Source organism: Kryptolebias marmoratus, linkage group LG9, assembly GCF_001649575.2.
Source record: "Kryptolebias marmoratus isolate JLee-2015 linkage group LG9, ASM164957v2, whole genome shotgun sequence".
In the NCBI taxonomy this organism is placed as follows: domain Eukaryota; kingdom Metazoa; phylum Chordata; class Actinopteri; order Cyprinodontiformes; family Rivulidae; genus Kryptolebias; species Kryptolebias marmoratus.
In genome coordinates, this window is record NC_051438.1 from 14,771,054 (window position 1) to 14,793,398 (window position 22,345).

Below are 22,345 nucleotides of genomic sequence, written 5' to 3' on the forward strand. Positions count from 1 at the left end.
GGGGGGGGGCTTCTGTAAGAGCCAGACAGCTGGAGCTGCTGGTAGATCAGGAGGGATTCAGAAGGATTCAACAACACTTGGGGGGGGGGGATTTAAATAAATAAATGGCCATGTCAAAGTCAATGACAAAAGTAAAAATTTCCAGCAGCATTCACCTGAACCAATACTTTACTTCATTCAGTACAGTCTTTTATGTTTGAGTTTTTCTGGTGCTGTCCAGATGTGATCGCTTGGTTCAATGATCAAAATTTCTTCCTCATTTCTAAGAAAAATGGACAGACTGCTAGATGATCCAAATAAAACACTAGCTACTAAATAGAATTTCAGAAAATAGCACTTCAAGTCTTTAAAGAGAATTTTTTTATACATATTCGTATTATGTAATAATCACTTAAAAACCAACTCTTTCCTACAGATTTAAAACTCATTTAAACCTGAATCAATTGGTCTATTATGTTATGTGATAGCAGACTTTCTGCACACTGTCACAGTTCCAAAAAATAAATAAATAAAATCGCTGACTGTCTAAATGTTTTCTGCGTCAGTGTTTAAGAAACACACAGCGGAGGCTTTAATTTAAAATCCAAGATCAGTACAACAAGCTTTTCCCATCAAGGCTGCAGCGGAGTGTTGCAATCGAGGGTCAACAACGCCTCTTGCTTTTTCTCACCTACAACAACTGTTCCTCTGCTGCTGCTATCATTAGTCCTCTCTCCACCTGCAGCCCGACAAGATCAGGCATGTTCAGCGAGGAGCTGGGCAAAAAAAAAAAAAAAAAAGAACCCAAAAAAAACCCCAAGCATTCTCAGAAGTGAAACAAACTATTTCACCAAGCAGAAACTGACAGGGTTGTTCGAGGGTTGGTACGCTGAAGAAATAATTTATAACACTGTCATCACAAAATAACTCCTGTGATCCATTGATCACTGATATATAGCTGAAAAGGTATGTAAGGGAGGATTTTCCTTTAAGGTCAAAGTGACTTCCTACCCATAATGAGACAGGCATGGTGTGGTTTATTGCTGCAGTCTGCTCCTGTCTGTAGCGTGGCTGAGTGCAGCCTGCCTGCAGCATTTAAGCGTTCCTGTCAGAGCCTAATGACCACTGCGGCCATCACCTGCTGAGAGCGAGCGCACAGAGGCATGCGGGCCTCGCTGACAGCACGCAACGCAGCCACACTCGCTGAGAAAGCTGCAAATCTGTATTAAACAAATGCCTCAAAATGCGGACGCTGAAGCGGTCTTATGGTGCGTGTGGAAGCATGTCAGATAAAGAAAGGCAACTTTGATGAAGAGGGGAGAAGGGAAGAATATCTCCAGGTGGGTGGGTAGGATTGTCAAAACCTCATGTCTGGGCTACAAGGACCTTCTTTGTCATTAAGGGGAAGTGCGCTCGCTTCCTTTGTCTCCAATTAGAATTTCTGAAGAGCAGCAAGACGTGTTTAAGAGGGGGTTTAAAATAATGACCCTTCATCATGCAGGGAAGGCCAGAGGCAGAAGCAGGGGTGCAGAAAATGTTCAAAGTGAGCTCTGTAAAGTGCCGAGTCATAACAACAGATGCTCTTGAAGATGGCGGGAAAAAGATGCCGTGGGGTAATGGTGGTGGGAGAGGGAACACAAGTAAGGAGGAGGAGGAGGAAAATGGTTTTTAAAGGTCGGATAACAGGTGCTGGAATAACCACAGCGGATAAATGACTTTTCCTTAAAACAAGCCTGGATCTAACCTTTCTAGCTGAGAAAAAACACATTTTCCCAGCATGAAGAGTGGAGGAAAGTACAGATCTCCATCTGCTGTGGCTCAAACCCTTTTCTCCTTCTGTGCGGAGCCGTTTTGGCTGAAAGTGACGGAGGGTGTCTGACTCATCTTCCCATTATTCCAGACAGCAAATTCTTTCCTTTGTACTTCAGTCCTGCTGCCGCATTATAGCTACCCCACTGACCACAACAGGGCAGCCTGTTAAAGGACTTATTAGCCCCTCTGCCTTTAATATCATGTCACATAAATGTCACTGGGCTCATTAAGGATTATAAGACTAACATTCTGCAGCTCAGCAAACCAATCGTCTCTCGTCAATCGTTTCCTTCTCTTTAACTTTGCCTCTCCTAGATTAGAGGAATGAAAGGGAGACAAACAATGCCAGCTGCCCACGGTGCTCATAGCCCCTAATACCTATTAATTTAACGACTAATAAAAGCAGGACGATGTCAAGTCAGGTCAAAAGTTAGATGCTAATTGTACTTTTCAAAAAGCAGACAGTTTTCCCTCAAAAAGTGTACATTGAAGACTTTTCAGAGAAAACAAAGCATGAAATAAACAACCAAATCACATCGAGAGGCTTTATCGTTCCTACCCAGTAGCATCTCCCAAGAAATATCTGTATGTCAGTAAAATCCAATGTGACTACGAGATTAAATTTCTTTTAGCAGGTTTATATGGAACTGATAACAAAGGAAACACTGGCATTTCCTTCATATATAAAAACGGACATCTTAAAGCGTGTTTCTATTCCTAGGTTACTGACGATTAGAAAAGTCAGCAGGACTGACACCGCTCCTGCTAAATTGTAAAATGTTTAATATTCGAGAAAAACAAGTGCTTTCAAAGAAAAAGGACAGTGTTGCGAAATTTAGAAGCATGCCATTTAAATAACAGCATTTATGGGGTCTTGTTGCATCCTATATAATAATTTTCCAGCATCAGCAGAACAATTAATTTGACTGACAGCAGAGCAGCTATGTAATTGTTGTTAAACACCTAAAATAAAAAGGCCCCCTGGACACCTTTTGGATTTAAAAATATTTTAGAAAACAAAAACAGACTAAATGTGCGACATCTACCTAAAATAAGTTAAATACTTTTATTAATAAAGAACTTCACGAGTTGTTTTGACTGTAACTCAAGAATAAAGTCAGCAACACATTAAATCAATCAATAAATTTGTGGCAATTTTCACAGCTGGAAACCACAGGTTTCACCAGCCGAAGACCTCGGAGAAAGAATATCTGCTCCCATCAGAAAACTCGTTCTGCAGAACGAGCTGTAACTGCGCTTTACATTAGGGAGCGGTCATCTGCTCAATGGAAAGGTTGGCGTCTCAATCTCCACATGACTCAACGTCCTTGGGCAAAACACTGAACCCCATATAGCCCCCCTGACTGAACCGGTGTACGTGTGTGTGTGAATGGAAAAGCGTTTCTTAAATACAAATTATCTAACTAAAGCCCAGAGAAAGAACTGTCTAGCAGCCGTTGACGAGTAAAAAAAAAGACTAAAAATACCATGAGTCGGTGAGAGGCAGAGAAGACCAGGTTAAAAAACGTCTCAATAATAAACGTGACGCACATCACATCAGCTTTGGAAGTACTTCTACTCTATGATAACAAAAAGAGGTGGATATACTCTGGATACCCTTCACTTATACTACAGCTTGTAGAAAAGCCGTATGATGTTTTTGTTTGGACTTTAGCACAGATTTACTTGTCTTCAAGCTTATATATTAACAAGATTCATTATTTATACACTGAATACGTGCAGATTTCTTCTGAAAGACAGCTGTCTGACTTTTTCAGCGTACTAAATAAAATGTTAATTCTAACTGTTTTATTAAAAAATGAGCTATGCTGCTGCTTTCAAGCGTCGACAGGTGAACTGTAATCAAATCAAAAGATAAAACCTACAAACATCCACACCTCTGTTGCCCGTTTAACACCACGGGAAGCAGGAAAGGAGAGCTAAATAGACAAACACTGAGAAGCTCTTTGTAAATTGTTTATGAATGTGAAGGCGACACATCTTGATGAAGAAGGCTTATGATCAGAAACCCGATGATGATGATGTGGAAGATTAAAGCAACTTTTAGCCCAAATATGTAATACACTTATCTACAGGATTCAAAAGTTTCTGGGGTCCCTACAGCAACAAGGTCAAATTTGAAGATTATAAAGATAAAACAGACACGGACAACCAAACATTTGGTCGTTTTTGGGAGAGATTTGTAGAAGCTAAAGTTTTTTACAGTGTAAAAGAGAAACAGATTTCCTACAAAGATGGATTGAAAAGCATTTAACTCTCCAGTCAGAAAAAAGCAAGCTGGATATAGAGTGTTTCTCTTATCCGTTTTGTTTACCATTTTCCTGTAAAGTAACTCAGGTTAAACCAAAACAAAGAGGTAGAACCACTTAAGAAGAAGAAATGAATAAACCAAATACAACTGGAAGAGAGCAGGAAAAAGATCAACAGAGAAGTAAAAGACATTAAGGAATGAATGAAGGGAAGAAAAAAAACGGAGTGCGAGTTTATAGCAGAGAAGCAGCAGTGTTGCAATAAGGAGAGTATTTAGTAAATAACAGTAAACAGACAGATTTTTGCAGCTGTGAAGGGCTGGATGGCCCATGTAAGGTTTGTGTGTTCTTATTAAACCCTAGGGGGCCAAAATAGTGACACAGCACCTGCATTCAGACGAAGAACTGAAAGGAGAATTATAAAAGGAAACAGCTCACAAGAGTTTAGTAATACTTTATAACCTGAGCGCTAAACTTCAAAAGAAGGAACATGCTAATCTCTGGAAAACAAACTTGATTTTTGTGCCATTTTTGAGAGGAAATAAAAGAAACCATGATCAATTTTAATAGGTCCCACTCAACTTATAAGCAAATTCTTTATAGAACAGTCTAAAACATGAAGTCCATGTTAATGAGCTGTCAAAACATGCCTCGTTAATTTAGTTTCTAAAAAAGATGCCCGGATCGGCAATGAAACGTTAATTCCGCTGACCTTGGGAAGTACAGGCGTGGCTTTTTTGCTCTTCTTCTCTGACGGATCGTCCAGCGTGTCCGGCTCAAAGCTGTAGAGTTCAGCCAGTTCGTTCATCGTAAAGTGCCTCTCGATCTGCTGCTGGTCCACAACCCGGAACGACAGAGACTGCTTGGTTACCTGCCGATCATAAATCTTCTCCTCCATCGTACCCTGGAAGAAAGATATTTAAGCAATTAACAGAAAGAACAGAAACTCGACTACAATCTGTGTCCTGAGAATCAAGACTTAGGATTAACAGATCATTGATCAATTTACAAGCAAAATAAGGTTCCTACTTAAGGAAAATTAGAACCAAACTGAATTCTTTAAAGAAATGCATCACAACATGGACAAAATATGGCAACAGTAAACATCTACACTGTGTCATCTGGCAGGACATTTAAAATTGGGAAATTTCACACTTATCTTTTTCCGACTTATAATTTGTCACAGAAATGAACATTTTAGGGCTCACCTGGGCGAGGAACCTGTAGACGTAAACAGGTTTGAGCTGACCAAAGCGATAAACTCTGAAGATACTCTGAATGTCGTACGAGGGGTTCCAGGAGGCGTCGAAGATGATGACCCTGTTGGCAGCCACCAGATTGATGCCGAGCGAACCAGCTCGTGTCGATATGAGAAACAATCGACCCCTGTGGGCAACAGCAGAAGAGAGGAAGGGAAGAGTCAGGACTTTGATCAGGAATGTTTTTACTGCAGGGATTTTTATTTTGACTTTTTTTAAAAAAAAATGTGATTTGACAGTTTTGTGTTTCTTTTAGAATATGTTGAACGCACGGCACCTTGTGTTACTGGTGTCATTGAAGTCTTCAGCCCACTTCTTCCTGGTGGGAGCATTGGTGGAACCGTCCAGACGATAATAGTCAATGTTCCTGTACCACTGGCCTTCACCTTAAACAAAACACACACACAAAAAAAAAAAGATTAAATCTGCTTTGACAGCTTTTCGCCATTGAAGCTGAATTTTTTAACAGCACGAGTCGCCGTCAACCACATCTTTTTCTTCTCAAGAAAACATTTTGTTTGGGTATTATCAGTCAACAAATAGATGGCTGTCTTGGTTCGCAGCCAGCCGTGTTTAGCATTCAACATGGCCAACTCCCCCCAACCAGCCTTCATAACCAACATTTCAGTATGTTTCCAATTACGGCACTGTGATCTTTTCATTACAAATTACAAACCCTTGAGCAAACATTTTTTTTTTGTGGAATAAAAAGTCAAGGTCTAATCATTTTCAAAATGAAAGCAAAAACAGCTGCTGGGGTTTAATTAGGAACATGACCTTACAACAGCAGCGATGTGTATGTTTGTGCCTGTGTGTGTTTAAGGATAACAAAGCACACCCGCATGCAGGAGGATACATGCTGCATGCGAGTTATCGTAAGAGCCTAAAACCTGTATCTCTGTATAAAGACTTCTGCAGTCTCCAAGGTTTGTGACAGCACAGTGCAAAAATGTGGCCCCTTAATCGCAGTCAGTAATTACTGCAACTTTGAAATGATAAAAATAAGAGATAGAATGATCGTATAGTTAGTTACTGAAGATTAGCAGACGTAACACAGAGTAGGGAGATCTTGGAAGAACATGTCAAAATGTTTTCAAATACCTTTATATGGAGAGGGTTTGTCATCGTCTTCTTCTTCTTCTCCCGTTTTGCAAGACAGCTGTAGGAAATCTTCAATCAGATCAAGAGAAATGAGAGACTGACTGAACACCAACCTGTGGAAAAAAAAAAAAAAAATACACTGATGTAACCAAACTACACATACAAGACAATCATGCTGATAAACTTCCCACAAAAAAAACCCTCCACTGAAACACTGCGGTAAAAGCCTAGGAAAGTTTTGCGTGCGCGCAGAACAAACAAGCTCACACTTTATCTTCCACTTCCTCGGCCATGCGCAGGATCTCAAAGAGGAGCGTCATCTTTCCGGAGTGTTCCAGGATCTCGGCGTCAGCCTCCGTGACGAACTCCCTGTGCCAGTCGGCAGAGCGGGGACTTGCTGGAGCCGACTCCGAGGCCCGAGCTGGCGGAGACACAAAGACTCCGTCAGACAGCGCGGTCAGCGATAACCCGCCCACAAAACTCTGACAACCGAGGCTGCTCTGACCGGGGAATCCAGTATGAACTTGGAAGCCAGACGGCAAATATTCGGGATCAAAAATAATTAAAACCAAAAGTAAACATGCCTTCTTAAAATGCAAATGAGAATGATGACAGAGAGAAATCATTCTGAGCAGAATAAACTCAAATATTACCACATATACAATTACACAACTTCCTTTAAAACTTTAACACTTATTTCGGACCATATTTGATTTTTGTGTTTGGCCTGAAATACAAGATTTACAATAACAGCAGTTAAACTTGTGATTAAAAAAAAGTCATAGAAAAATTACGTTTATAAAGTCACAACCACATATTATATATTCTGTGTTTTGTTTGCAAGTACGTGTTTAATTACTCTTCTCTCCACCACTTACATTTGATGAAATCAAGTTCAATCTGGTCTGGGAAATGTTCAAACACCCTGCAGGACTGATCAGTTCATGTTTTTAGAATTAAATTTTGAGCAAATGAGAACAATAGTCTCCAAACAAATCTTTCTCCCTACTGCATAAAATCCCTGGTTGTTGTCTGGCAAACTACAGTGATCCATGGAAACGCATGGCAAACTTACGTTCCTCAACAGGCTCTTCTCGGTTTCGACCTTCTCCTTTACTGCCACGAGTGCTGGTGTTCCACTCCTTGATGACCTCCAGATCGTCACTGTCCGAGTCATCCGATCCCTTCTTCTTATCTTTACCTTGCTTCTTTTTCCTATTGGAAATGTGGAGCAGAGGATGCGGAAAGAGTCAGGCAAACTTAAGAGATCCGAAACAAGACTCAGTTAAATGACGGTGGAAACAGCATGAATGCAGAAAGAAGAAGAGAAAGGTAATTAATCTTTACTTCGTTGACTTCTCCTCCTCAGAGGTCAGGCTCATGGAGGATTCATCTGTTTCTGAAGCGATGAAGTCATCCATACTGTCTTCGTCAAAGAAACCCTGTAGCAGAACACACTTGTGTGAGACATGTGGTTACATACAGCGGGTCGACCAAACAGGATCCACAGCTGGATCATTGGTGGCACAAATGATCCTTAAGACCAAGGTCCTGCTGGAGTAGCAACAAGCGTGCAGCCTGATCTGTCAGCGATACATTACGACAGTTTTCCCACTGCGTGCGCGATTTGTATTCATGTATTCCTAATGTGGTTTAGTCTCTTCTTCCCCAGCCTTACCCTGTTTTCTTTACTGATGTAGTCCAGCTGAAGGCACCAGGGATGGGTCCAGATTCTGCTCAGCATCTGGAAATCCTGGAAGAGTTTTGTTCCCGCGCGGCCTCGGCCCCGTTCCAAAGCGTTCCCCACACCTGCACGCAAGGGAAAAAGTGTAAGCAGGAAGATGGATGCGTGTTCGTTTCAAGTACGCCGTGCTCTCAATCTCCTCATATGTACAGCTGATTTTGGAAAATACAAAGTTTAGAAACTTTGACCTCAGTGTTTAACTATGAGGATCTTTATTCTGATCAGCTGCTTGTCAAAGTCAGTGCCAGTTGCCTAAGTGCCGTATACACCTTTCGAAAAGGGTCAGAGGCTACATTTGATTTTGCACAAGCAGCAGAAGAAGTAAACATTTATAGCCGTTCCCAGTCTGATCGCGGATTGAAGGTCTTTAATCTGGAGTCCCCCACTGTGACGGTCCACAGCCACAACATCAGGACTGTGGACAACTTGGCCTAATGAGACACAGCACATACCGCCGATCCTTCCCCCACATACCAGCTCTCCTGTTCTTTGTTTTTGGTTGTGGTGTAAAACTTCTGGCCCCTTCTCCCTCCAGATTTCGCTCCTTTCTTTTTTTTTTTAATGCCCCCACGTCTCCCCCTCTGCTACCCCACACCATCTCTGTTCCCTCTCTCCCAGAGCTCTTCATTAGGGAGAAACGTGGGAAAGTGGGCTTAAAACCCGCCTGCGGCACAGTGCCAGCTGCCACTCAGCGCACACACATGCACACGCACACACATATATATGTCTTGGGCCATATTCTGACAGGAAAGTCCACTAAACTACTTAATGCATCACAGAAAAGTGAGAGTCCAGAAAAGCCTCCTATTTATCTGAAAACCTTCTGTGATTATATGACATCAGGTAACAAGAGCACTTTTATTAGAAACAGGTCTCCCTCAGGATTCAGCCCAGTCCTGTACTACTAATATTATTCAGTTTTGTTTTAATTCAGCATTAGGCTGAATTTGTGCCCAATCAGACTTGACTTTGGAAAATCCTTGTTAGTGGCCCCTGGAGGCCCTACTGCTTCTAACACACACACACACACACAAAATTAGAAAGCCAGCTGTGCATCGAGAAGCTCCAAAGACGGCAATTCAAACGTGGTTCTCACCTGTGAAGTGCTCAAGGTAGTGTCTGTAGAGTTTACACTGAAGCGAAGTCATTCTGATCGATAACACATACTCGTGTTTGGGAGGCAAGAACTTAGTGAGCGCCGAGTAATCTTTCCTCTGAAGAAGTGCAAAAACAAAACATTGTTTCAGGAGGCAAAAAGAAAAGGAGGCCAAGATGAAGCTGAGGCAGACATTGAAAGATTTCTACCTGGACACAGCCAGCAAGCATCTCGTAAAGAATGTGAGCCCTCTTCTTCATAATCCGGACATCGAATGGAGTGGAGTCGGCACACTGGCCGTTCTGAATGGGATTAATGAAACGATTTCTGAACTCCTTCACTGACCCGAGAAGGTTTTCCTTGATGAAGTTCACCATGCAGTGGTCTGAAAGGAGGAGACGAAGAGCACACATCTGAATGCTGACACCCAAACTCAATATTCCACATTTAAATCAATAATTGTCTGAACTTAGTCATATCATCCAGAGTAAGCAGAACCTCTCACATTCAATAAGGTTGTTTTGTAGGGGTGTGCCAGTCAGCACAATCCTCCTCCTCGTCTTGATGGAGTTCATTGCTTTGGAAACAGCTGAAGCCTCATTCTTCAGGATGTGACCTTCGTCACAGATCACCAAGTCTGGACCTAAAAGAATAAACGCAAGGACAAATTCCTGTTGATTTCAAACAGGCAATACAGATAAAACAAACAAATTTAAAATACGTCGCCAGCAGCAAGACGTCAATATATTTCAGCGTGATACAAACATTGGTTTTCAACAATTTAAATGAATAAATAAAATTGTATTTAATTAGTTGTGCTGTCTGACAGTGAATTTTAGGTTTGGTCATTTGGATTGCACAAACACTATTATTTTCTGTAAGAAGAATAGATTTTATAGCACCTGAAAAATAAAAGCGTCAATGTTTGAACACATATGAGAAGCAAACGACCCCTGACATGACAGTTTGATGTTGAGTCTGAAATTTCCTGAGCCAATAAGACAACAGAGCACCAAACAGATTGTTTTCTTGGTAAACAATATTGTTTAGTCACAGAACTGCTTTAGGGAAGTTTTTTAAAGTCAAAATAACTATCTTAAGTCTCTTGTTAGATACGTGCCTCTCATTCCCCCCTTCTGTTGATACAGATTTACACGGTAGATGCCAGCACTGAGTTTGAACTAATAAAAAATGATTTTCAATAAATTATAAACTTGTATTTGCTTGAATTTAAGATTGCACCTCTATCACAGCTGTCAGCTGCACCTCCTCCTGATATCAGAAAATGAATGTTTTTATTCTCACTTTACTAAAACTCTACCTGGATCTACTAGTGTTGTCTGAAACGTCTCTTTCAGCTTCTTGCTCTTGATGTTCCGACCCTGCGTCAAATTTCGGTACATCTCGTAGCCTATGATCATGATCCCGCCCGACTCCTGCCAGTTTCTGAGGGCAAAGGCTCGCTCCTGTGGCCTCTTCACAGTGGCCAGCTCTGTCACCTGTTGAACACGCCACAAATCAGTCACGTGGAGTGCCACGCTGAAGTCAAATAACGAACAAAAAGGAATAAATTCCTTACCTCTAGGCTCTCCTCATCCTTAAACCCATCCTGCCATTTCTCAAACTCATTGAGCCAGTTAAGGACGGTGTTCAGGGGGCAAACCACCAGAGCCGTGCTGAATTCAAGCTTCTCGCAAAGCAGCAATGTGTGGAGGAATGCCACCACCTGCAGGGCAGAATGAGAACAGCGAACGGTGACATACAGACACCCGAGAGCTGTAACGGAAAATTTTAATGTTGTTTTTCTTAATCAGAGGTCCCCGATCCTGGTCCTGGAGGGCCACTGTCCTGCATGTTTTAGGTGTTTCTCTGCTGTGACACACCTGATTTGAATGACTGAGTGATTAACAGGCTTCTACCAAACTTGAAGACCTGCTGAAGTGCAGGGAAACAACTAAAACCTGCAGGATAGAGGCCCTCCAGGACCAGGATTGAGGACCCCTGTTTTTAATAGTAACATGTATAACAATAATTATGATTCTTGCCTGCACAATTGAAGACTTAATGAAGTTATTATTCTTCTAACTGTTATGTTTTGTATCAAGGTTTGGAATGATTTTGTTCTTTGTTCTATATGGGAACTGAGGAAGACTCTGGTCCTCCCATATTCCTCCTCTCTGGAATTCTGTCTTATCAGATCTTCTTCGTGAGAAACGAAGCTGCTCAGTAACTATGTAAAAGTGTGGCTGAAAACGATGTAATGAAGCCTCCCTGTAAAAGTGTACGTTGTTTTCCTTTCGGGGCTCTTCTCCTGACTGAGTTCAGTAAGTGGGGTCTCCGAACGCTCGTTTTCCTTCGGAATAAAATTATTTTTCAAAGACAAAGATCGATCTTTCTCTTGATTCTCTGAAACTGACATCTCACTACTTTCAGACATGTTCAGTAAAACGGGTGGAGCTGACTAGGCTGGACCTTCTAACCTGAAGGTATCACTTTCACCAAAACACAAGTACGAACTACTGCAGTCACATTCATGGACAATGCTGCCCCCCTCTCTCTCTTAGCGTGATATACATTTTTTAGGGCCAACACCATTTCCTACCTGCAGAGTTTTCCCCAGGCCCATACAGTGAGCCAGGATGCATCCAGAACCTGCAGACTTCCGAATCTTTTTCACAGATTCACAGCAGCAGTCCCACATAAACTGAACCCCTGAAACAAACAAACAAACAAACAAAAAAAAACAGCTGTAGTCTGAAACAACTTAGGCTCATCTGCCATTCGTTTCTGTTCTCCACTGTGTTCACTTACCATCAACCTGGTGAGGTTTGAGCTTCGTGACCAGGTTCTTGTGCACCTCCACCAGGGGCTCTTTGGTCTCTTCATCCTCATCCAGCACCAGCTTGGTGGTGATGGGACAGGCCACCTGGGATGCTTCCTCTACAACAATCACCTACGGACAGATTAAACAAAGATTTAATCTTAATTTTTTTTTTAAATTTCCCCCATACACACAATTACAGGGTTATACAGTTTTCCAGTGTAAATTTCAAGCACTTTTCAAGTAGTTTCAAGGTCAGTTTTCAAACTTCTCCAGCACCACACTTAGAAGATAAAACTCTGTTATTTATAATGTCTTGTGATAGTATTCCACATAGCGGACAAAGTAAACTAAAATGTAACAAAACTGTTTTGAAATGTCTCTCACAAACACCCTCTACACCTGGCTGGTTGGAGAACAAACAGTAATTTAACAAAAGATCCTCCAAATTCAATTCACTCTGAGCGGCACTGAGGCTTTGAGACTTCATCAAAGGCAAAAAGGCTGCTCCCTACTTTTCAGCTTTTAACATAAAAACATAAAATTAAGATTTTAAGAACTATCATCTTCCTAAATTTAAAAAAATAAATAAATAAACAAAATTGATTGCAATCTTGAACAGATTACCCGACAAGCAGTAAAAAAGGTTAGGAGCTCTTTCTGTTTATGCAATAAACACTTTATGTTTACCTCTCGAAGTTTCTGCCTGAGCGCCTCCCTCTCAGCGATACGTTTCCTCCTCTCCTCCTCCTCTTTCAGAGCGTCTCTCGTCTCTGTTCGCAGCTTGTCGTCCTTCAGGATTTTGCGGATCTTCTTCCGGCCTTTCCGCCCTTCCCCATCTTGGTCCTCGCCATCTTCCTCTCCCTCTCCCTCTCCGCTCTGTGGAAATGAACATGAAGTTCAGCTCTCTGATCTTTAACCCTGAGGTAATAAAAGAAATGCTACTTTATATGATCAGCAGCAGAGGAATCCTCGGTAATACTGAAAAACGCACTCCAGGGCTTAATTCAAATAACATTTTAGATGCCATACATGACCGGTCTAGTAAACCTCTTATGGGTAAACCTAAAAATTCAAAGAAGAAATAGGAAAAAAATATCAAACATTGGAATATTTCTGGGGAAACTATCAAGCAAACTGCATTTAAGCACCTGGTTGCTGGAGGAGTCGTCCTGAACTTTAATTCTGCGTCGCTTCTTTTTCTGCTGCTTGTAGCTTCGTTGTTTCTCATCTTTTTTTTTCTTCGACGCTCTACAGAAACAAACATCATTCCAGGTTATCGACAGCGAAAAAACGAGTGGCCGTCTCGGGTTAGGTCGGGTTTTCTCTCCTCACCTGGTGTTTCGACGCTTGCCGTCGTTCTCAGACTCGCTGACTTCTTCGCTCACCCCCGTCTCGGAACTGGACGGTGATTTTTCAAAGTCCGAGTCATCGGAGTCATCACTTTTTACTGACAAATAAAACAAAAACAGCAAAAAATTCAATGAACAGTTTCGATGTTAGGAAAAGAAAACTAATCAGAATGACTCTGAATTTACCTTTCTGCCCTGACTTCTTCTTGCTCCCCTTGCTCTTCTCTTTATGAGCAGATTTCTCATCTCCTGATTCACATTCACTCAGGGAGAGTTTATGACGGAGCAGCTTGTGTCGCCTGCTACTCTTCTTCACTTCAACATCTGAACCAGAGTCTTCCGTTTCTTCATCTTCAGGGAGAGAGAAAAAAATAGCTTGAGAAACAACAAAATAAAGACGTCTATTTAAACATGACTGGATGCATTTAGCTAATATCCAACCTTGGTCATCTTCCTCCTCCTCCTCCTCCTCCTCCTCCTGTTTTTCTTTGACTTTCTTGGAGGACTTCACTTCCTTCTCTGTGTCTTCGTTGTCAGAGGAGCTCTCTGCTCCCGAAGAGTAGTTGGATTTTATTTGAGCAAGAAGCATTTTTTTAGCAATCCTTCAGTGGAAGAAAAAACACACAAACAGGCAACATTAACTGCATAAATCAACGAAAACACAGAATTTTTAACAAATGGAAAGACACTAAATTGAAAATGACAATATTAAAGCTCCCCGGGTATGTTTTCCTAATTGCTGCTTACATTACAATGTGAGCTGATGTTTGATTATACACCATGGAGGACCTTCTTATGTTTCATAAACACCGACAAGCTGCACGTTTATGTTGGTCATTTTAAATGAAATAAAACGAAGATGAGGACTCTAGTTCCTCATCCAAACACTGTTGGAGCAATTAGATGAGCCCACTTCAGTAGAATGGACATAAAATTAATACAGTCAAAGTGTCAATTTAAAAAAACATTTAAATAAAAGTAGGTTAAGTTCTGCCACAAACAGCATAAAAACGGTGGTGAGTATTCATAAATCCAAAATGTAAACCATCCCCACTAGTGGGGAGGGGGTTTCTGTTTCTACTTTCGGGAGAGCTATCGTTTGTGAAAAAGAGAAAAACGAATATAAACAATTCCACAAAGTTTTAGTCAGCATTACGTTACCAGACAACTTAACTGCTCCGTGAAGCTTAGTGACAGTCTTATTGCGGTCTCTAGCCAGAGTCAGGAGCTTATTTGCAACACAACATTTTGTTTACCTGTTCTCGGGGTCGTCATCGTCATCTTCACAAATCTGACAGTCACTCTCTTTAGCGTCCACCTCATCTCCTGTGCAACAGACGATGAAGCATTACACTCAAAACAATAATTCAGAAAATAAATAAGTCAAAATTAAACAATCATTAAACAGTCGTATTAGGTAATAACATAGAAAACTGGGGCCCGTGCTGATTCTTTTGTGGTCAAAATGTACTTCATTTTAATGAAATTGTAGGTATTTTGAATTAAAGATGAAAAAAAGGTTTAGGCTTTTAACTGCTGTGCACAATGACCATTCGTAACATTACATTAAACTACAGAAACTTACTTGTTATTACACGTTAAAAGTTACATTTTATGGAAAACATAATTTTTTGTGCTTTATAGAATCTGAATCTACCACAAGACACACCTAATAATATAAAATAAAACAATAAAACGGTCTCTTTAATTTGCATTGCATTCATCGTAGCAGAGACGAGAGAAAACAAAGCTACTAGCTATCAACTGCTAATTGTTCTCTGATGTCATTTACCTCATTTAACAAAAAAGGACTTATCGTATAATGTTAACAGTTATTTATGTAGTGTTTTTTAATCCTGACTTAAGTTATGAAGCAGCCATCACAACAACACATTGTTGTTTTTTTTAAAAGCACCTATATGAGCAACAGTTATTCCAGAAACAAAAATAAACTGACCCACATTGAAGCCCAAAGCTTAACACAGTCATTATGTGACAGAAGATGATCGCAGCTGGAGTATTAATTTGCAGCAACGAGCAATTAGGTTACTTCAGTGTTCCTATCTGCAGTGAGAGGTGTTTTAATAACCAGGGCCAGTTTAATGCACAACTGAAAATGAGATTAAACTCCAAATAAAAAGATTATTAACCATTCAAAGCAACCCTGCAGACAAGTAACTGAGATTAAATGTACCAGAGAGATATTCCATCAGTTTGCTGATAGTGTGGGCTTCTTAAATTATAAAGGGTCTTTTGAATAAATCTGTGCATTTCGGATCTCCGTAAAAAAAAAAGAAAAAAAAAAGGTGTTGTATTATATTTCTGTTGAATTTTGACTACCTGAGGACTGATGGAAAGCTCCACTGCCTCCAACTACATTATCCTCCACAATGGGTTTGATCTTCTGCTCGTCGCTGTCCTCTCCAGAGTCTCCATCAAGCTGCTGCTCCTCCTCCTCGTCACTGGAGGAGAACTGTAGCTTGGACGTTTCTTTGTTACTCTTTTCTTTACGCTTCTTTTCATAAGACCGTTTCTGGTTAGCCTTCTTCTCAGGTGAGCTCCGTCGATCCTCACTGGTGGGATCTTGTTTCTTTGCACGGCTGGATCGTCTCCTTGCAGTTGCTGCTTTACTCTTGGAGTCCCAATCAGAAGAGTCCGAGCCGTCTTGTTTCTTCTTTTTAGACGCCTTCTTATTTTTGTTCTCTACGTCAGAATCTGAGCTTTCAGACTTCCTTTTGCGTTTGGATGGTTTCTCCGTGTCCTTTGTGGATGCGTTTGATTTGAACAAATGCTTTTTGGCCGTTGCGGATTCCCGTTCCTCGTCTGTGCTGTTGCCCGTTGCAGCCACCTCCAACAGCACAGAAGGGACTTCATCTGAGTCGGAGTCTTCTGTTATCTTCTCTGAAGTCTTGCTCTTTCTCACGTCGTCTTTTTTGGTGTTACCAGATTTCTTGGACAATTTGGCCTTTTTCTTCCCGTCTTCCTCCGATTCTGACTCTGAGGACTCTTTCTGGATCCGATTCTCTGCCCGTTTTCCTAATTTCCCATCCTCTTTTTTGGTTTTACCGGATTTCTTGGATAATTTGGCCTTTTCCTTCTTGTCCTCTTCTGATTCTGACTCTGAGGACTCTTTCTGGATCCGATTCTCTGCCCGTTTTCCTAATTTTCCATCCTCTTTTTTGGTTTTACCGGATTTCTTGGACGATTTGGCCTTTTCCTTCTCGTCTTTCTCTGATTCTGACTCTGAGGACTCTTTCTGGATCCGATTCTCTGCCCATTTTCCTAATTTCCCATCCTCTTTTTTGGTTTTACCAGATTTCTTGGACGATTTGGCCTTTTCCTTCTTGTCCTCTTTTGATTCTGACTCTGAGGACTCTTTCTTGCTTTGATTCTCCGCCTGCTTCCTTAGAGGTGTGGTTTTTACTCTAGTGGAGTGGCGGGTGGGCGGTGGGCTTTCAGACCCATCTGCGGAACTGGAGGCAGACGTTTTCTTGTCCTCAGCATCGTCCTGATTTTTGTGAGGCGGCTCTGCATCTTCTTCTCCGTTTTTGGACCTAGTAGACCTTGACCTGCAGCTTTTCACAACTGGTACTGGAGTCAGTTTGACGATCAGATTCCTCACTTTGGGCTGAGGGCACTGAGACGCTGCAGAGTTCTCATTAGACTTCGTGCCTGCGTCTTTGACTGAACTGCTGTCAGTCTGGGAAAGCATGGAGGAATCTGCGAGGCTCTCCACCATCTGAAAAAGCTCCTCAGGAACTGAAGGAGGCACTGACATGATGTCATGATCTAAAGACGTTTCTCCCGTTGACATTAGTTCATCGTCACAGACCTCAGTCTTAATTATCATCGTGGTTACATCGGTTTCTGTTTGGTGGTCTTGCATTTTAGTCTCAGAAACCTCATCGCTGTTAATGTCTTGCTGGTTATGCTGCTCCTCGACCACTTCTTCCATCGTGTCCGGTTTGCGAAACAAATCTGTTTCACTAGGCATCTCTGTGACGACGTCTTTTATTTCTTCTGCTTTTGTATCCAAATTGGTTTCATCCACCTGGTTTTTGACTGTTTTCTTCATAGCTTCATCTTTAAAGAATAATTTTGTTTTATTAGGCAGCTCTTTGACCGTCTCCTCAGTTTCTTTACAAGCTAAATCTCTGTCACTGGGCAACTTTTTGACAATCTCTTCAGCTGGTCCTGCTTCACAAATTGAATCTGCTTCATAATCTTGTCCTCTGTCCATTTCTTTAGCTGCATCAGTCTCCTGCTCTGAATCTGCAGCACCATCCACCCGCTCATTTTCTGCTGGTTCCATAATACTTGTGACCTTTGTCGCATGTTGCTCTTCGTTACCATTCTGCAACTCCATGTATCTAAATTCAGGCTTTAAAGCCTCCTCCAAAGCATCGTGGGCTTTTTTCAAATCCGAAAGCACTGCCTTGAAGGCCTTCAAATGCCGATACCTGATGGACTTATCCGCCTGGTCATCAGTCGCCTTCTGGATGAACTGGATGAAGGTGTGATTCAAACCGGTTGTAGTTTCAACAAGTTTCTTGGCTTTCTTTATAAGTTCTTTGGGCACCTGCAGGTTTTTATAGGAGAAAGTCATGGTTCCCGAGCCTTCAACGTGTTCTTTCCCGTTGGCGACTGCTTTGTGCTCTTTCGGCGATTTGCTCTTTTCCTGCTTCTTTTCACGTTCCGTTTTATCTGTTTTTTGCTGTTTTTGCATGACACAGTAGCATTTGGAGACCAAATCCTGGAGAGGCTCTGACCGGCACACGAAGCAATGCCACTTTGAGTTCTCATCAGTGATGCTCGACAGCTCCTTTCTGCCCAGGTTGCGCAGAATGCACTTTTTGCAGAAGGCATTGTTGCAGTAATCGCAGCAGATAAGGTTTCCACCTTCAGCACACCACCTGGACAAAAAAAAACAGGTTACTAAATTAAAGACCTAACATTCCTTGAAGGAATACATATCACCTCCTGCCTTTCATGTGAACGTGTTAAACTAAAGTCATCTTAAGATGAGATGGGGCGGAGTTATAGCTGCTTTGGTCAAACCTTGTATATGAAATTACGCAAGATCTGTTAGCGCTTGAAGTATGTGTTGAGAATGACTCTCAGCTACTACCAGACCGAGTTTTAGCTCGATATCTGTAAAATTACCATGGGCTGAATATTTATGCGTTGGCTAATGTTGACTGGCTGCAGTGACCACTTTGAAATAGGGCGACTCTAAAAGTTAAACAGTGGCAGATGCACATCCAATGATTACTTTCTGAAAGTTTCATTAAAATTTGCCCATTGCATCATGAGATATTTTGCTAACACTACAATCAAATGACGGCACAAAGGACATTCGAAGGCAGAGAGATTTCATACAAATGAGCAACACTGTAAACGTCACCCTTAGAAACATTCATTAAACTAATCACCACCATGTATTAAACAATTTAATCAGAAATCTACATTTAACCACAATTTACAAGAAATAAAGAAACTCTTTTAGTACCTCTAGTCAGACCTTCAATGTGTTGACTCATATTTTTGTAATTGTGGTATTAATCCAACTGTTACTTCAGCTGTTAACTTGTCATATTCTGTACCTGCATTGCTCGTCCATCCCATCAGAATCTCTGCTGATGTCGTCACTTGTGTAGAACTTGTAGCATGACTACAAAACAAAAACCACAAAGTGATCACTACAAATGCTGAAAGAGCCACAAAAACATCAAAGTAGAGGTTATGAAAATATCTTAAACGTGTATTTAAAAGTTCCTACCTTGCAAATAAGTACTTTGAGCGCAGGATGCTCATACACCGAGTTACGCTGGAACTGGTTAACTTGCTTTCCGCAGGCAGTGCAGCTAACAGTCTTCTCCAGGGTATTATCTGTCAGGAAAAAACACTTTCTTCTTTTATCTTTTCCCTCCCTCAAACCTACTTATTTCCTACAGGCATTCCAGATTATTTAGAGTAAAATTTAATGCAGCCTTAGCTGTGAACATTAACGTTTCTACAATATGTCACATTCTTGAATGAAAACTTAAGATTACCTGCTTTTTTCTGCTTGAAATCAACTCTGAGCTTCATGGCTCCTTTATTTTCGTTCCCAGTTGGTCTCATCACTAAAGTGCCTATGAAGTGAAACGGCAGTAACACAAAAATCAGCCTTCGTTAAAGCATCAGCAATAACTATATTAAATCAAATTAGCGCCTATTAGTTCCGACCTTTCGATCCACTGCCTGTATTACTGTCAGATGTGGCAGCTTCATTTTCGCTGTCAGCTGAGGCATCAGATTCATTCTGTCCTGTGTGCCTCGTTACAGTGGATGGCTTCCTAAAATGTGTCGACACACGCCTTTATTATTTTAAACTTCATTAGACTGAACAACATGCAGCTGCAAAATGATAAAAAAAATAATCTCACCTTCTGGTGCGAGAAGAAGATGGTCTTGTGCTTTCTGTTGAGCTCCCTGGCTGGAAAAGAAGAAGGATTTATTCTAACATAAGTAGTGATAAAGAAATTGTTTTAAGCTGAGGCAGAAAAAAAAAACCAAGAACTTACCTCCTCTCCTTTCTCTCCCATTTGGTCTAGATGTGATTCAGAAGAAGCCAGACTCATTTTACCTGCAGGAACATTAAACATCTTATTTTCTGCATGAACAAAGTGGTAAACTTAGACACGGTGCTGGTAAATTAGAGGGTTGGACCATACAGATGTATTTGACTCACCGGCCGAACTGTCATCTGGTAAAACATTTGAAATTGCAAACGCTGTTTTTTTTCCTCCCCCAACCGAGACTAAAGTGACAATCACTGTCCACCACACGCACCCAAACATCAGCAAATCAAAACAGCTTACTTCTGTTTGTTGTCTACAATCCCTTTGAGTTTTAAAGGGAAATTCATTTATCAAAGAATTTCTGCCCTTTTCATAATCTGTGCTCTTCACTCTGTTACTGGATTTAATAGAAAACACTTATGAAAATCTGAAAAAGATATATGAGGCTGTTTTTGTCTTACTGGAATAGTGAACTCAAAATGTAGATAAAACTTTTTGTAAAACAAAAAGCATTTTTTTTTATGTAGTCTTGTGAAACATTGCTTTAGTTGCTGTGTTTTATACTGACAGCCTACTATAAGACATAACAACAAAAATAAAGTATTAAATAAAAACATTTGGACTGTTCTTATATTGGCACATAAATCTATATACAAATTGTATTAAACATATTATAATGAAGACAATACATGTGAAAAATGGCACATGGTTCCAGTACTAATTTACATTCAAATTTTCAGACTTTGCAGTAAATTTTTCAGGCTATTTTTAATCTTTAAGTATGACGACAGTCTGGGTTTTATTGTCTGCATGCCTCAAACCAATGAGAAAAACAAAACAAAACAAAGAATAGCAGCAGGGAATAACACATTGTTTTTCTAATAGATTTGTAGTCATAATAAACACAGGGTTCAAGTCTTCTTCGATGAAACTTCAGGTTTATTCAGTAAAACTATGTTATCAATGGGAATAAAAAAAAACAATAAATAAATCACTGAACGTTTTAGGGAGGGGCCAACTTTGGACCGTCAAACTGCATATATTACACATTGGTATTAATAGATCTACATTTATACCAGACCTATAAAGACTGCATATGAACCCGGGAATAAAGGAATAATTAGGAAGCAAAGGAAATAATACCAAGTGACACTGACATATTCTTCATAAGACCTGCAGTTTTTTTCTTCAGAAAATGACAAATTCATATGATGTGTTGTGCATTGTCTGCAATCCATTGCACTACTTCTTGCACACACTTATTGTCCTGTGATTGTGACAAAACAATTTTTCTCAGAGGATCAATAACAAAGTACCTACCTATAAATTGCTTTTTTTTTATTTGTGCAAACCCAACATTTTAATTCAGGGCATTATTAAAACTTACATTCCACTATCATAATCATATAGATTGCATGTCAGTCCCTTATTAGACGCAAAACGCTCATTTAACACCTTTTACATCTGTTATCTTCAGACACATTGATTGCTTGGCAACGAACTGTTTATTCACAGTGAATAAAATGACAGCATTGTTACTCAAACATGTAGCACGGAGGATTGTTTGCATCCTCGTCTAGGCAGCTCGTCCAACAAAGCTTTGCCCAGTTTTTGACAACACACAAACTCATGACCACCAGAGATTTCAAGCGACTGCGTGCTAACATTAAGCGCTTAGGCATATGGTTCGCGCTCTGGTGCAAAATTTAGCCAAACAGGGAAAAAAAATTCACTTCAGCCTGGCAACACTGCATGCAGGGTCCGGTGCATGGGCAGGCACCGATGCATGCGGGCCTTTACTTCCTTTCTCTGGCGTGAGGTCCCCGCACAAGCATGCAGCCTGGCACTGAAGCTTCGTAGCATCCAAAGTAGCTTTTGCGACATTTGAGTCGAAACAACGCAAATGCCTGCATTTTCATCAATTATTAATGTTCTCTGTGTGCTTAATTACCATTTCGGGGCTGGCTTGCGAACATCCGAATCTGCATGTGTGCGGACTTAGACGTTGCCGGCTGCGAGGCTAAAAGCTACATGTCGTTTAGCCTAGCTCGCCGCTAGCAAAGATAACACAGTCATCAATGCGAAAAACAAACAGTATAAACAATGTTCCTACCAGCTTTCCGCCGCCGTCATTTCACGACAGACAGAGACGAGGTTGGGGTCTTTTAATGCTATTCCGGGAAACCCACTCCGGCACAATATGCCGAATGTTCGATGGTCTGGAAGGAAAAATCGGGAGTGAAAACCGAAATAAACTCCAGTCAAGAGAGACAAAGCAAAGGGACCATCTTGCCGGATGACTGTGGACGCGGTAAAATGGCGCACTTCGTCTCCATCATGTGAGCGCT

At 41.0% G+C, this 22,345-nt stretch overlaps 1 protein-coding gene across 1 annotated transcript in view; it reads right to left on the bottom strand.

Moving 5' to 3' along the window:
- The window catches only part of atrx (ATRX chromatin remodeler), a 30,808-nt gene extending 8,481 nt beyond the window's left edge, over positions 1-22,327 (bottom strand). Inside the window, exons 1-29 of the mRNA XM_017424162.3 lie at positions 22,111-22,327; positions 20,001-20,062; positions 19,863-19,912; positions 19,663-19,772; positions 19,488-19,568; positions 19,214-19,323; positions 19,038-19,105; positions 15,775-18,347; positions 14,691-14,760; positions 13,876-14,036; positions 13,621-13,785; positions 13,418-13,532; positions 13,234-13,333; positions 12,773-12,961; positions 12,073-12,214; positions 11,864-11,973; positions 10,841-10,987; positions 10,583-10,760; positions 9,767-9,904; positions 9,471-9,646; positions 9,262-9,379; positions 8,100-8,230; positions 7,769-7,863; positions 7,497-7,636; positions 6,689-6,842; positions 6,422-6,534; positions 5,598-5,706; positions 5,270-5,447; positions 4,774-4,965 (exon numbers count right to left, since the gene is read on the bottom strand). Of these exons, the coding sequence (XP_017279651.1) occupies positions 4,774-4,965; positions 5,270-5,447; positions 5,598-5,706; positions 6,422-6,534; positions 6,689-6,842; positions 7,497-7,636; positions 7,769-7,863; positions 8,100-8,230; positions 9,262-9,379; positions 9,471-9,646; positions 9,767-9,904; positions 10,583-10,760; positions 10,841-10,987; positions 11,864-11,973; positions 12,073-12,214; positions 12,773-12,961; positions 13,234-13,333; positions 13,418-13,532; positions 13,621-13,785; positions 13,876-14,036; positions 14,691-14,760; positions 15,775-18,347; positions 19,038-19,105; positions 19,214-19,323; positions 19,488-19,568; positions 19,663-19,772; positions 19,863-19,912; positions 20,001-20,057 (5,970 nt within the window). The 5' untranslated portion in view covers positions 20,058-20,062; positions 22,111-22,327. The remainder of the gene's footprint in view (positions 1-4,773; positions 4,966-5,269; positions 5,448-5,597; positions 5,707-6,421; positions 6,535-6,688; positions 6,843-7,496; positions 7,637-7,768; positions 7,864-8,099; positions 8,231-9,261; positions 9,380-9,470; positions 9,647-9,766; positions 9,905-10,582; positions 10,761-10,840; positions 10,988-11,863; positions 11,974-12,072; positions 12,215-12,772; positions 12,962-13,233; positions 13,334-13,417; positions 13,533-13,620; positions 13,786-13,875; positions 14,037-14,690; positions 14,761-15,774; positions 18,348-19,037; positions 19,106-19,213; positions 19,324-19,487; positions 19,569-19,662; positions 19,773-19,862; positions 19,913-20,000; positions 20,063-22,110) is intronic.
- Between the last annotated feature and the right edge of the window lie 18 nt (positions 22,328-22,345).